This window comes from Patiria miniata, unplaced genomic scaffold, assembly GCF_015706575.1.
Source record: "Patiria miniata isolate m_02_andy unplaced genomic scaffold, ASM1570657v1 HiC_scaffold_3, whole genome shotgun sequence".
In the NCBI taxonomy this organism is placed as follows: Eukaryota; Metazoa; Echinodermata; class Asteroidea; order Valvatida; family Asterinidae; genus Patiria; species Patiria miniata.
In genome coordinates this window covers 2,682,465-2,696,855 of record NW_024037069.1, presented here as the reverse complement: position 1 = coordinate 2,696,855, position 14,391 = coordinate 2,682,465, and the positions used below count along the sequence as shown (strand labels likewise).

General features: G+C 41.3%; 1 protein-coding gene across 1 annotated transcript in view; it reads left to right on the top strand.

Moving 5' to 3' along the window:
• The window catches only part of LOC119737538 (prestin-like), a 44,422-nt gene extending 32,968 nt beyond the window's left edge, over positions 1 to 11,454 (top strand). The window contains exons 13-16 of the mRNA XM_038211970.1: positions 2,177 to 2,344; positions 4,458 to 4,671; positions 6,169 to 6,293; positions 8,436 to 11,454. Of these exons, the coding sequence (XP_038067898.1) occupies positions 2,177 to 2,344; positions 4,458 to 4,671; positions 6,169 to 6,293; positions 8,436 to 8,543 (615 nt within the window). The 3' untranslated portion in view covers positions 8,544 to 11,454. The remainder of the gene's footprint in view (positions 1 to 2,176; positions 2,345 to 4,457; positions 4,672 to 6,168; positions 6,294 to 8,435) is intronic.
• The last annotated feature ends 2,937 nt before the right edge of the window (positions 11,455 to 14,391 follow it).

Here is a 14,391-nt window from a genome sequence, read left to right as displayed (position 1 = left end):
TTATTCCTCTATGGTTTAATGCGCGTACCACCTCCGTCAGAGAAACCTAAAGACTTTATATTTTCACTTTTCCATCCGTGATGTTTTCTGAGCTGAAATTGCACCGTTAACCCTCCGACGCAGAAAGCCCTTTTACTAACACACTTACAGTAAGAGGTCCCCCAGGGACCCAAATATTTAGCGCCAGGGTTTGAGGCTACACAACACTGTATCCACATGAACACAATCTTGCCATGTCTGTGGACTAAGGCGGTGTATTGTATACATAGTCTGTGGTCAAGCCGTGCACTGTCTACCCGCAAGTGACCTTGTTTGTGCACGTGTATATGGTGGGTCCCCGGGTGGGCAGAAATTGCGTCGGTCCTTAGCCCAGGTTGTCAGGCTCAGATATGCCCGACTCGGGGTCACACACTAAAGGTGACTGCATATATCCGTAGCGGGTGTCTCTGGCTAGGATTAGATGGAAGATCACCGGAATTGGTTTAGAATTTTTTTTTAAATTAAGGTAATTAACCAAATTGGGTCCCCAAAAGGGCTAGTTTCTGCGTCGGAGAAGTAGGATGTACTTACGCTATACACTTGTAAGAGTATCCACAAATTGTCATACACACAGGACCTGTCCTTCCCCAGAAATAAAGAGGGAACTGCACGAACCTCAAACAAACAAACTTCAGCCCTGTACCGAGTGAACAATTTTCCTTTCACTTCCCAACTGTAGTGCGCTGTACTTTGACTCTTTCAGTGCAAAATGGCACGAGCCCTTCGAGATACCAGTCAAGTTCTAGGGCTGTGTGTTGGAATCGGGTACCCGACTACCCGACTGTTAGAGTCGTAACGAGTCACTAATTTTTGTGACTTGAGTGAGTCGAGTCATTTTAAAGAAGTGACTCGAGTTGAGTCAAGTCATTTTAAAGCAGTGACTCAAGTCGAGTCGAGTCATTAGGTCAAAAGGTCAAGTCGAGTCGAGTCGAGTCAAATATTTAGCTCGTGTCAATTCGAGTCACGAATATTTGAACACTATATACCAAGATTTATAAAAGGAGGCAATAAGTTTAACCAGCGTTCGAATCCAAGAGCTTAATAAGAAATCGCCCAAAGCCAATGATGAAACAGCGAATTAGAAAATGTGTTTAAAAATCTGGTTCCTGGATAATATATTATGCGTTCTAGAACCATGAGGTGGGAGTCTGTGACAAGTTGTATATTTATACATTACTGCTGTTCGCAAAGCGAAGTGAGCATAAATTTTGCAACGTAAGTCATTGCAAATACTTTTCGCAAAGTTTTGCTTTTATTTTTGGGACTTGAGTCTTATTAGCCTTCGCTCGAGTCGAGTCGAGTCTTCTGATGAGGGACTCTAGTTGAGTCAATTGCTCGCAGTAACTCGAGTCGAGTCGAATCATTTACCGTTAGGGACTCGAGTCGAGTCACCAAAAAATGTGACTCGAGTTGGACTCGAGTCGAGTCATCGACTCGAGTCATTACAACTCTGCCGACTGTTAATGTCAGGAACCGGTTCCAGATTATGGAATCGAGTGCCCGTAATCAGCTTTGCAAATTACTTGGTAACTTCCCAGTCAATGAAAAAGAAATGTTTCGAATGTTAGTGGGAATATTTCAAAATGAAAACCTTGATACACGGAAAACCAAAACCAATTTCACGTTTTATGATGCTTGCCAAGTTGCAGTTTTCACCACATACACGTACCTAAAGAGCTCACTGTATACACCCTATCTAGCCGTATTGCCGCACCGATGTGATAGTAATTATCATGCGGACCTTTATGAACAATCGGAACAGCAACTTCCAAGATTTGAAGTTTGGCTCGGGTTTCTTTAACGGGTACCAGGGTACCCATACTTTTTTTTCAATAGGGTACCCGGTTCATGTACTACCCGTTTATTCACACCCCTAAGTTGTTCAGCAGACCGGTGTAGATGTCCCATGTAGGGCTCGTACCAAATACACTGAAACGAGTCTGGGTACAGTGAAACTTGAGAAATGTTGGTTTACGTTATATGCCTCACCCTGATTTTCAAGATGATACACCCTGATAAATATCTATTCTGTACTGGGGAGAGCCGAGTCAATAAACAGTCTGGTAAGGAAAGGGTTAGTCATAATTTTCATGTGACACCATTTCCCTTGTATCACCTCATCCTTTCTCTCCACCAGGCCGAGCAGATCCCAGGCATCAGGATCTTCCGCTCCCACTCATGTCTCTGCTTCGTCAATGCCGAATACTTCAAGAACAGTCTCTACTCCAAAGTCTTCAAGAAGAAGCGACACGGAGCCAACCCAGACAGAGACAATGGGAACGTCGTATCCAGTGAGGAACCTTCTGTAAGTGTTCATAAGATGGGATTTTTTACACCGGGGGGATGTAAATCAAATCAGGTTTTGCCCTGCGTCACGTTAGCTCGGTGGTCGAGTGGTAAGACATCTGCACTAGAAAGCAGGAGGTCGTGGGTTCGAGTCCCACCCACGTGATGGAGGTCACACACTAAGTATACAGTGTTTATACGTCGGTGAAGGGCAAAACCTAATTGGATTCTGTAAGTGCTAGAGTTCATTATTGTCAGAAATATCTTCCACAAATCCTAGCTTTGTCCCAGTATGATGATTTAACATAAACAGGGTTAGTTTGCTTTACGCTTTTGGAATAGAATGGAAATTTTGTGTTGGAAGCGATGTAATTTTAAAAACACTTCATAACCCTTTCCTTGGTCAACTTTCGTCAACAAGGAACTACCCCCCTGCTGCTTACCATCTCAGCATTACTGCTGTGAAAACCTCATGCTGATACCATCTTTACTTCACAAATTATAGAATTCGGAACACCAAGTGATGTGATGTGATGAGGTGGCTCTATTTTGGCCTGTATCTCCAAATAAAACTTCCCGACAAACGACTCATTTAGCTTGATCGCATCACATATGTCTAGTCTTCTTTGACAGCGCTGCTTATAAAGTTACATCTGTGAAGGGTGTTACAACTGATAATGTAGTAACCAACGGATAATGTATCACCAACCGATAATGTATCACAAATTGACTGATACTGTATCACTAACCGATAATGTAGCAACAATTGACTGTTAGTGAAGTAGAATTTGTATCCGATAATGTATCACGTGTCGACGGATAATGTAACTACAAAATAACTGTATCCGATAATGTATCACCACGGAACGGATACTGTATCAACCGATAAAGTACCAAAATCAACCGATAATGTATCAAAAATCAACCGATAATGTATCAGTACGGGGAAAAGGTGTACACAAATGTTTGTTTTATGTCCTATGTATCCCGCCCCACCTTTTGACCGGGGAAAGGGGTCTGGGCTATTGGATCACCCCACCCCCATTATTTTGTATTTAGAGAAAAAAGGGCAGATTTGGGGGTGTTTTTTTCAAACTTCCCAACCGCCGAAATGCATTAAATACTACTGAGATAGGGAGAAAAAGCACAAAAAGCTTGAAATGCGCTGATACATCTGTATCATGAACAGCGCCCCCAGTGTCATGTGGTCTCCAGCCCCCCCCCCCCCCTCAGTTTTTTTATTTTACCATGGAGCTATGGGCTCCGTGCACAAGTGCCCCTTCAACGGCCAGAAACGGAGAGTTGGGGGAGGACCTAGACTGGTTCCCGGTCCATCCACTGCGTATTTTGAATGATGCAAAGTTATTGGGGGAGGGAATAGTCTGTGAGACCATCGCAAGTTAAATTGAACGTATGCGCGCGCCGACGTTGCCTGACAATCATGCGAAGACGCTGCGGCTAATAGCCTTGGCACATTCTGGAAGTGGCGTTGAACTTTGCGCGCGAACCAGTACAGTACAGTTCGCACATGCTGTGTCCCGTCCATTGATCTCCATACATGGTGCTCTCAAAAGTGGTAAAACGCGCCCTCTTGGGTTGGAGCACGGAGCCCATACGGAGGCCAAGTGTCCGGAGAAAAGAACTTGTCCACATTTCGGCGCGGATGTGCGAATGCAGTTAAAAATATTCTTAATGATAAACTTTCCCGAGTGGGGACTTATCATAGCAAAGACACTTATTAGACTGTAATTAATTTGCAATATTTCCACCTTTTCCAAATATACTGATACATTATCGGTTGATTTTTGATACATTATCGGTTGATTTTGGTACTTTATCGGTTGATACAGTATCCGTTCTGTGGTGATACATTATCGGATACAGTTATTTTGTAGTTACATTATCCGTCGACACGTGATACATTATCGGATACAAATTTTACTACACTATCAGTCAATTTTTGCTACATTATCGGTTAGTGATACAATATCGGTCAATTTGTGATACATTATCGGTTGGTGATACGTTATTCGATGGTTACTACATTATCAGTTGTAACAAAGGGCCAAACCCAGTGTTAAAAGTATTAATCTTCAAACTCTTCACACGCTTTGTCTTCACGCACTCTTCAGCGTGCGGATGATGAAAGGACTCCCTCATCCACTGAACCCTCCGAAACCGCAGGCCCAGCCGAGACCACAGCGGCCGTCCAGTCGCCCGTCCACACCATCATTCTGGACTGTGGCATGTTCGGCTTCATCGACACCGTGGGACTGAAGACGCTACACACCATCATTGCTTACTGTACAAAGCGGGACATCCGGGTGGTGTTTGCTGGAAGCAAAGGTGAGGGAATCACATTGAAAAAGTTCTTAAAGGGAAGATACAACATTTGCAAACATCAAAAAAACAAAATGATCAAATTATCACAAAATACCTTACTCACTTGTTAGGGAATGACAGTCTAAAGCATCCTTTAAAATCGTGGCTCCTGGTGTGCTGTCATGTTCAAGAAAAACTGTATTTTTCCAATGCAGGTCGGCAGACCATCATTGGAGAAAACTGGGTAGAATGTGCTAATTAATTATTCATAATGAGTTTTGCTTGCAGAAATATCCGAAATTTACTTACGAACATTACTTCGTTGATCGATATATCTTTTAACGCACGCACATATTGAATACCCAATGTGAAAACGAAGTTGAAGACTTTGCGTTGCCGTTAGCGCGATCATGTGATCTTTCGCGCGGGTCCGAGGTTGTGATTATTTAGATCTAGTTCCTGTTTCGGTACTTGAGAGATGCACGTGTAGCGCTGGTCAGGTGTACATACTAATACGGTACAATGTGGATTATGCACGTTGTTGCGTTGTTTTACGTGCGTGGCTGCTTCCAACATGGCTGCGCCCAACAAGTCGATACTGTTGCAAGGAGATTTGTCAGTGCGACTGCGAGAGCTTGATAAAGAAGTGAAAAATAAGTTTCGGTAGCAATGGTTTCGGGACTCCGTTATTATTGACGGGCATCAGCATGAATTTCAAGAGTGTTTTGATAAAATAGCAACCCGGCGCTGGCAAGGTTTTTTGCAATGTTTGCAATGACATTATCAACTACGCGTCAAGTGGATAGAAATCGCTCGAGTCGCATCCCATGTGAAACACCCAAAGCACACCAAAGCATGGCAAATACGGTGAGGTAACATGAAAATGCATGGTTCTCAGCTTTGAGTACAGAAGAAACTTTATAAGAACAAGAGTACATTTTAACAAATGAAGGAAAATTCTTCTTAAAATTAAAACAAATTCTGCTCCAAAATTTCAGAGGAAAGTGCCCAGTAATAGCCTCAGATTGCACCACAGAGCATCTAAAATCAAAAATTTTAAGCGGGCCCCGGACCCCACGCCGTAATGGCTTAGCGCTTCGCGCTCGCCAGAGTTTGCACTTCATGCATAACGTTTTCAGGTTTTTTTGTCACAGACCAATCAAATCCCTGGCTGGTATACTTGCTGTGCCAAAAAGAGGGCCCACTATGCACCGTTCACTATCGATCACTAGCGTCTTGAGCCAAGACTACTGAGAAATTGTGCGTTCTGGCGACAGTGAGGAGATATATGTGAGGTGTTCTGGCAAAATGAGACAGAACTGGGCAGAGGTGCAAATGAGGTTTTGCGGGTATGAGGAAAGAGAATAAAACTCTCCTAACAATACTGTTTGTTGTACTTTCCATTGACAAGTTTTGGACATTCCATTGACAAGTTTTGGCTGTAAAAGTAAATTGTAAAATAAAGAAAAACCTCAATTGATGCGTTAACTTTGTATTTCTCTTTCTCAATTTTGTCCCCAGCTGCGCCAAGAAATTCCATACTGAATTACTTTGAGCGTTGTCAAGATCACAGTGTGGGCTTGGATCACATGTACCTGACTCTGCACGATGCTGTCCTCCATTCCCAGCACCTCCCAGCTTCACCGGTACGTATGCTAGCTTGTCGGCTCCTGTCATTTCCTTGTCTAAATCCAATGCAAAGTTCGTTCAAATGCCCTCAACCTTATGGAGTCCGTGGACTAATGGTAGATGGTATTGTGCAACGCCGGAATAAATCCCCGTCATCTGATCAGTGGGTCGTTGATCACGGCCCAGCCGCATGGCAAAAATAGAAGTTCAATTCCGCGGTATTATAAAATGGAAGTTCCATTGCACAGTCACATTATTGGTGGCTCTGACCAATCAGATAAGGAGGATATATTCAGGTGTTGTATAACAAATAATGAATGTTTCACATTCGTGCAATGGAAAGAATAATTTCATGAGGTGACAAATGGAACGTTCAGGCATGAGATTTTTCAGACTTTGGTTTGAATTCAGACTTTCGAATCTGAGAGAAAGACATTATCATCATAGAAAGAAATACATCTTTCAGACTTTTCATCCAATTTTAAGACTTCACGTCCCTGAATGTTCCATTCAACTCGGCTTTGCCTCGTGCAATGGAACACCCATTTGTCACCTCATGAAATTATTCTTACCATTCAAACCAGCCAACCGATCCCGTTAGCTCGGTGGTCGAGTGGTAAGACAACTGCACTAGAAAGCAGGAGGTCGTGGGTTCAAGTCCAACCTGAGTGGTGTTTTCCAACTTTCACTCGGGAGGTGACACACTGAGTATACAGTGTTTATACGTCTGTGAAGGGCAAAACCTAATTTGAATTACTCTTACCATTGCACTCATGAACACTCAGTATTTGTATACTATCTGATCACTTTCGAGAAGCCCAGTGGGAGGGGACACACCACATGCGTATGCTAATTCGCTGGCGCACGCGGCAAATCGCGCACATCTAATTTGATTCCGAATGTGCACAAACCTGAAGTGTTTCGCATGAGCGTTAGGTGTCATCGGCAATGGGTTCAAGATTTCCTCCCAGTGGTCTCCCCCGACTCTCCCTTTCTTACCGTTGACCCTAACCCTGCTAAAATGCTACAGAATGCAACAGCGGTCAAAAGTTGTTGCAAGTTGTTGCATTTAGCGGCCAACTCAAGTTACTGTGCTGCTGCATCTTGTTGCATTTAGCAGGGTAACTGCTCATAGTGCCAAGGCGATTTTGTTTCATTTAGATGCACTGGGTTCACTACACAATGCAACATAATCCACTGTTGCAGTTTGTTGCATTTAGCAGGGTTCTCATTATTTAGTTCATGACCTCGTGTTTGTATGGCCAGCCGCGCCGCGCGCCCGACAAACGTCATAAACTATGATGCATATTCATTATCTTGCCCAAGCACGCCTGCATAATGCATACATTACAACGCGGCCGCCATTTTGAAATCGCATGGAGGACATTTTCAGGACGATATTTGTGGAAGATGATGACTAAAAGTTGTCTTTTGGCCAGATGGATGAAAATATTGGGACCAAAGAACGTTTTTTCAAAAAGGTATGAGTTGCTCTCTGACTAAGAACCTTAACTTTGGATATTTCTGTCCTGGACGAGAAGATAATCTCGATCAAAATCTGTAGCAAATCGCTACATCAGAGTGAAAAAAAATTCAGTGTGTGTGGAAGCATTGAGCGTCTGGCCGTACTACAGAGCTTGCGATAGTACTGTACGGCCAGACGCAGTCGGGCTAGGTTCTCATTTGAGTTGAGTTGGAAATTGTTGCATTTAGCAGGGAGCCTGAAGAGTACTAGATGGGGGTTAGGGTGTACTCACAATTGATCAAGACAATAGACCCAGCCATTGAGGCCCGCCCCCATTTATGTTTTGACCAATCAAGATGGTGATTAATGTCCTACACAGGTGCACAAAAGTCTAACTGGGTACGGGTGCGAGTATGACGCATGCTTTTGGGAATGCAGTGTGGCATTGGAGAAGTGCATGTGTTGTTGACCACAATGGGCAGGGGTTTCCAGATTGGTCTATTCATTAGACCTTAGCCATGTTAGCAAAATAGCATCAACAGTCAGTGTTCAACATTAATTGTGCAATTTTAACAGTAGGTGAGTAAGTGCAGGAGGCTACACACAGTCCATTGAAACAGCAAACTCACCCCTAGCTTTTTCAGTATTGTAATATTGCAATAATTCAACATTGGTCTCACTTTTTTTTTTACAGAACTCAGCAACCGATCTTAGTTACCCAAACACTACACAAGTGACGACACAGACCAGTACTACATCAGCAGTCAACCTACCTGTCGACCAATCAGACACATCGGTCTGACTTCAAACTGCCAATCAGAGACATCGGTCTGACATCAGCCTACCAGTTAACCAATCAGAGACATCGGTCTGACATCAACTTCCCAGTCAACCAATCACATCGGTCTGACATAAAACTGCCAGTCGACCAATCAGAGACAATGGTCAGACATCAGCCTTCCAGTTAACCAATCAGATACATCGGTCTGACATCAACCCACCAGACAACCAATCAGATTAGTCTGACATAAACCTGCGAGTCGACCAATCAGAGACATCAGTCTGACATCAGCCTACCAGTTAACCAATCAGATACATCGGTCTGACATCAACATTCCAGTCAACCAATTAGAGTCATCGGTCTGACATGACCCCACCAGTCAATCAATCCGAGACATCAGTCTGACCTCAACCTACCAGTTAACCAATCAGAGACATCTATCTGAAATCAATCTTCTAGTTGACCAATCAGAGACATTGGTCTGACATCCCACCAGTCGACCAATCAGAGACATTGGTCTGACAACAGCCCACCAATCAGAGACATCGGTCTGACATCACTCTAGCAGTTGACCAATCAGAGACATTGTCTATCGGTCAACCAATCAGAGACATTGGTCTAACATTGTACATGTACCAATCGACCAATCAAAGACAGCAGTCTGGCATGGGCTGTTAGAGCTCTGGAGAACACTCAAAAAGTTCCCAAAAAGCTGAGGACGAAATGTAGTATGCAAATTTATTGGGACAAAATCATCTAACAGAATAAGTTTTTTAGTTTTTTCATGCACAGCATTTTACCTCAGTACAAGTTTCCTTTTATAAGATTTACCTTGCATGTAAAGTAAAAAAGTTGACAGGGCTAGTAGTTGACAGGGCAATTATGTTTTATTGGACAAGCATTGAATGAAGAAAATACGCCTAGTTAAAACTATATTTGCAGGGTTTTCTAAAAAAAAGAAGGAGTGTTTTTACCAAAATAGGATGTAAATTATGTGTGAAATTTGAATGGAATTTTCCTAATAATTGGATGGTTTGCCCAATACTAAATGCTGCCATATAATTGGAGTGTTTGCACAATACTAAATGCTGCCATAGACCGAGAATGAGGTCACCAAGTATTATCTTTTACCAGCAAATCATTTTAGGTACATCTGACATTGACGATTTTATAAATCTGATGTACTTTTTATTAGTGCAGTCATCCTCCAAGAGTGATAATGAATATATTACAAACTACCTACCCAGCAAATAAAAAAACGTTTGAAGTCATTTGTAATGATAATGAAATGGTAAATTACAAAGTACCAAGGTAACAGGGACAGGAAAAATGTCAGACTTTGGACCATAAGGTGCTTTGGATCAGTACTTACAAATTTTGAATAACACTGTATTTTAATAACTTTATACATTTAAAAGATAATCGAAAAACGAAAAATGAGTCAATGATTTATTTTGTCTTGTTCAGTTTTCCTGTATCTTGTCTGTAATTTTGAGCAGTAAGTGATTTCATTAAAGAAGAATTATAAAATTCTACCAAAAGTAACTGTGATTTTGCTACTGAAATTTTTTTTCTGCGATTGGGAATGGGGGAGGGGAGGGGTTAAGACATTGCATGAAATTGTACAAAAACAGTTTCTTAATTTTACATGGCATTTCCCCCCCCCCCCCTCCTTAATTAAACTTCTTTCGGCATTTATCTGATGGCTAAATAGCTGGGGGGAAAAAATGTTTTATACCTTTTTGGTTTTTGCATGAATGTACATGTATGCTTTTTATACTTGTGTATGAAAAAAAAAATTCTTTTGAAAACTAAAACTGGGAAATTTTGCTTTGGTTTCATGGACATTGGTAACACTCTGTTGGTTTTGCTTTAATGCCAGTTTTATTCTGTAAGGTGCCATAAAGATGAAATGAGATGTGCAAACTCTGTATGAAATCAAGAATTAGAAATAACAGTTTCTAAAAGGATACAAGAAGAAGATTAGGCTTTGATTTTAATGTGTATCATTTTTTTTCAATTCACTTTGTACTTTTGTTTGGAGTTTAAAATGTAATTTGTGATCTTCAACAATGTGTCTGGTTCTTCTTCATTTATTACATAAGTGTGATAATTTGCATGAATTGTATAACCAATTCTCGCTTAATAATTTTACCCAGAAGTAATAAGTTTGGAAATATCTTACTTGTTCAACGTTTGCTGTTGCTGTGGTTTGTGTAATTTGCAAGAGAAATGATTTCGTCTGAACATTGATTTCGTCTGAACATTACGTACTTATTAAGATGTAAAGTTCTCAACAAAATGATATTTTGATGGTCGATATATTGTTTTCCCTGCCTATTTCCTAAAATGATCATTCACTTCTGATAATTGGTCATTCATTTTTGTCTGAATTTGAGAATCACTCTGAACACGCGTTTCATTTTCGCTACCAGAGCGTTCGATTCCATTTCAGTTCAATCAATTAAGTGATTGAGCAGCACCTTTCGTTTTAAAGTGCATTCAGATTCGTTTACAAGACTTCTCTTTCGCTTTTAGAGGGCTATTTCAAACATTCACCATTCTATTTCACTTTTAGTTTAATGCCATCGGCACCCATGAGTTTCTATTTCATGAAGCATCAATCAAATTGGCTGTACCTGAAATCAATTTAGAAAAGGTTTGCTGGCGTAAATGAAGGTACAGGTAACGTAATCGGCCGTCTGTTTCTCAAAACCGAATGCACGGACAAAAGTCAGGACATTGGCCGGGAAAACCTGTATTATTTTTTTTCACAAAAAAATTCTATGAATTTCACAATGGATAATGTTTGCAATTGTACTTCTTTGAGGCCCCACATCAGTTGCTGGACTGGAGAAGTATTTGGCCTGTACATTACTAGGCCTTGGGTTTTGCAAGCAAAGTTGGGAAGAGAATAAAAATGGACAAATCAGTTGCATAATTATTTGTTTTATTGCTACAATCGTTTGGTGTTTTTTTTACAAAAGACATTCATACTTATATTTTGGTATTGGACGTACTGTCCGCGATCGGAACCTGAGATAGTATACAGTTATAACTGAATTAAAAACAAAACAAAAAATAAACTAAAATATTAATTTATGCTTGTATGAAAAAAGACTCATGCTTAAAGTACACAAAATAATGCAAGACATCTCTCATCCGTTGTTTTACATTCCATAGGTCGGGTATTCGTCTTTCTGTTCCTAGGACTTCACTATGTCGCACCAGACGATCATTTGTTCCTAATGCTACTCACATGTTCAACGACAATGCAAGCAGGGTCTAACTATTTTTACCATGGTCTTGTAATGTATTTTTCGCACTCTTGGAATGGATTGGTCGGGGCAGCGTTGATTGGTCACGGGGGACTACGGGGTAGGAAGCTTAAGGCTGGGTGTTCCATGTGACCGGTGGCGTTGTTTTGGCTGGTGCATTTTTTTTAGTGTGCGGGTCTTTTGTTGCTTTGTATTTCAAACCTCTTATTTTGTAATTCATATATAGTTTTTATATTGACTGTGTGTACTTGTATTTGGCCAGTGGATGTCAAATTTCTATGTTGTTTAACCATGGACAATAAATATATTGAATTGAATTGAATTGATTGTTGCATCTACGACAAGTACATTGTACAATAAATATACTCATCGCTTTTCACATCATTTCTGAATGAGACTCAACAGCTTGAATCGGTTATTTTTTCCATATAGATTTACCTGTGTGAGAGAGATTAAGCACTCAGTGTAACTTCTGATACACCTCGTCACGTCACGTGACTGTAACACAAAATCAGTTGGAAATCTCAGTTGGAAAGTGGTCCAAGACGATGAAATCAAGTTTGTATGGTAGACTGGTTTTCTGATTTTAAGAGGTAATTAGAAAATACTCCGAAATTCACATGCAATATCTTTATAAATTGGTTTACGACACAACGGTTAGGTTTGTTTGTGGGTTAGCCTGTACATGTAGATGTGGAGATAATTGAAATCGTGATGTTTTATTCAGTAAGTGTGTGAGAAAATATGCATTTGTACAATGTAATTGTTTTTAAGACAAGCACAATGTAGTACATCAGGTGCGCGGTTCTGGGGGGGGGGGGGGGCTAGGGGGGGCTGTAGCCCCCCCCCCCCCAAAAGGTTGTCTAGCCCCCCAAAAATAAATTCCGTAAAAAAAAAAATTGCATTAGCAAAAAGAATGATTGTGATGTACATGCGAACGGTCTCCCCCTAAAAGAAGTAATAGCCGTGACAAGGGTGCATTAGTTAATATAGTGTGAATGATTTTAGGATTTTATTGGCGCTCCCCATTGATAATATGGCATGACCCCCCCCCCCCCCCCCCCACCCCCACCTATTGATTTTCGGAGGCCAAAGTGTCTGGAAAAAATAACCGGTCTACATTTCAGCACGCCTCCCTGAAAAAATTCTGGATCCACCGTGCTAGCCCCCCCCCCCCAAAAAAAAAAAATATTGGTTCTAGAACCGCGCCTGTAGTACATGTGACCCTCCAGCACTAAACCAGGCATATGGACCTTTTTTTTTTAAACTGGGATTTGGGGCTCAATAATAAGAGCGCTGAATAAGCTTTCCAGAGATGCATGGAATATGGGAATCAGACAAATCGGACAGAGTTACAGGTATTTTCAGTTCCCAATTGTTGGGCCTCAGAAAATTAAAAAGAAAATGGAGGAAAAGTTTTGTAAATGAATTTCTTAGGAAATTAAGAAATTAACTTCATTGAATTTGGGAAACCAGTTATTTTACTCGGCAATTAGACATAATTTTGAATACTACACCCCCCACCAAATTTTCTGAATCCATGCCCGATTTTTTTAGGGGGACATTCTGTATGAGTCTTGCGCACTTTTTGATGAAAAAACAAACAAAATTCGCACCACGGGTTGTCGCGAAGCGAAAAATTTCCGGCGCTGCGGGTCGTGAAAACGTAGTGTGCTGAATAATAAGTCTATATGCATGTAAAAATGTACCGAGTTTCATGAGTTTCGTCACTCTATGGCCAAGATCTAGGGGGGGGGGGGATCCGGACCACCCCCCCCCCCACCTGTGACATGGTAAAATAACCCGGCCCTTTTATGAAGGGTTAATTTATTTTATAATAAAATTGAGTATGATAACGTACTGCTCACATTGTTTTTTAGGAAAAAAACGTTTGATTACACGCCAATGAGAAGACTGTTGGAAACAGCGAAGTCGAACGGAACAGAAGTCTGATTTACAGTGTTAACAAACAAATCCGTAAAGCAAGCTAGTTCATTTTTTAAAGGCGTCCGTATAATAAATGTTGAAATAGTAGTGACGGAGTTCAGAATCTGTATCTGATGACCAAATACAAAGAGTAGGCGGGATCCAGACGGGGACGAACCCCCCCCCCCTTCCTGGTCTGACACACACGAAAAATGCCTGTCCGCCTGTCGACAACAATCGGATGAAAACATTCCTGGTCCGCACCAGAACGCACATGATGCATTTTCCCAAAACACAAATCCGTAAAACAAATTAGTTTAATTCTTAAAGACGTCCGTATAATGTTGACTTCAGTTTCGTCCATGGAGCTAGCTGAAACAGATGCACACAGCATTGTTCCTTGTTTCTCTGCAAACGTTGTATTCATACAAATCGTTTTTGAGCAGAATTCTAAGAAAGCCGAATGGCCGAGTGGTTAGATTCGTCGTCTACAAATCGCGGGTCCCGGGTTCGAATCCCGTCGATGTGATTTTGCTTTTCAACGTACGCATTCAGTCAATATAAGATGTTTAATTTCCCGTCGTAAAACACCAACAGTACCTTAGCTTAATCGGTAAGCACTGCTGCTGGTACTGTCCGCGAATTCCAGGTTGGCGTCTTCGTAC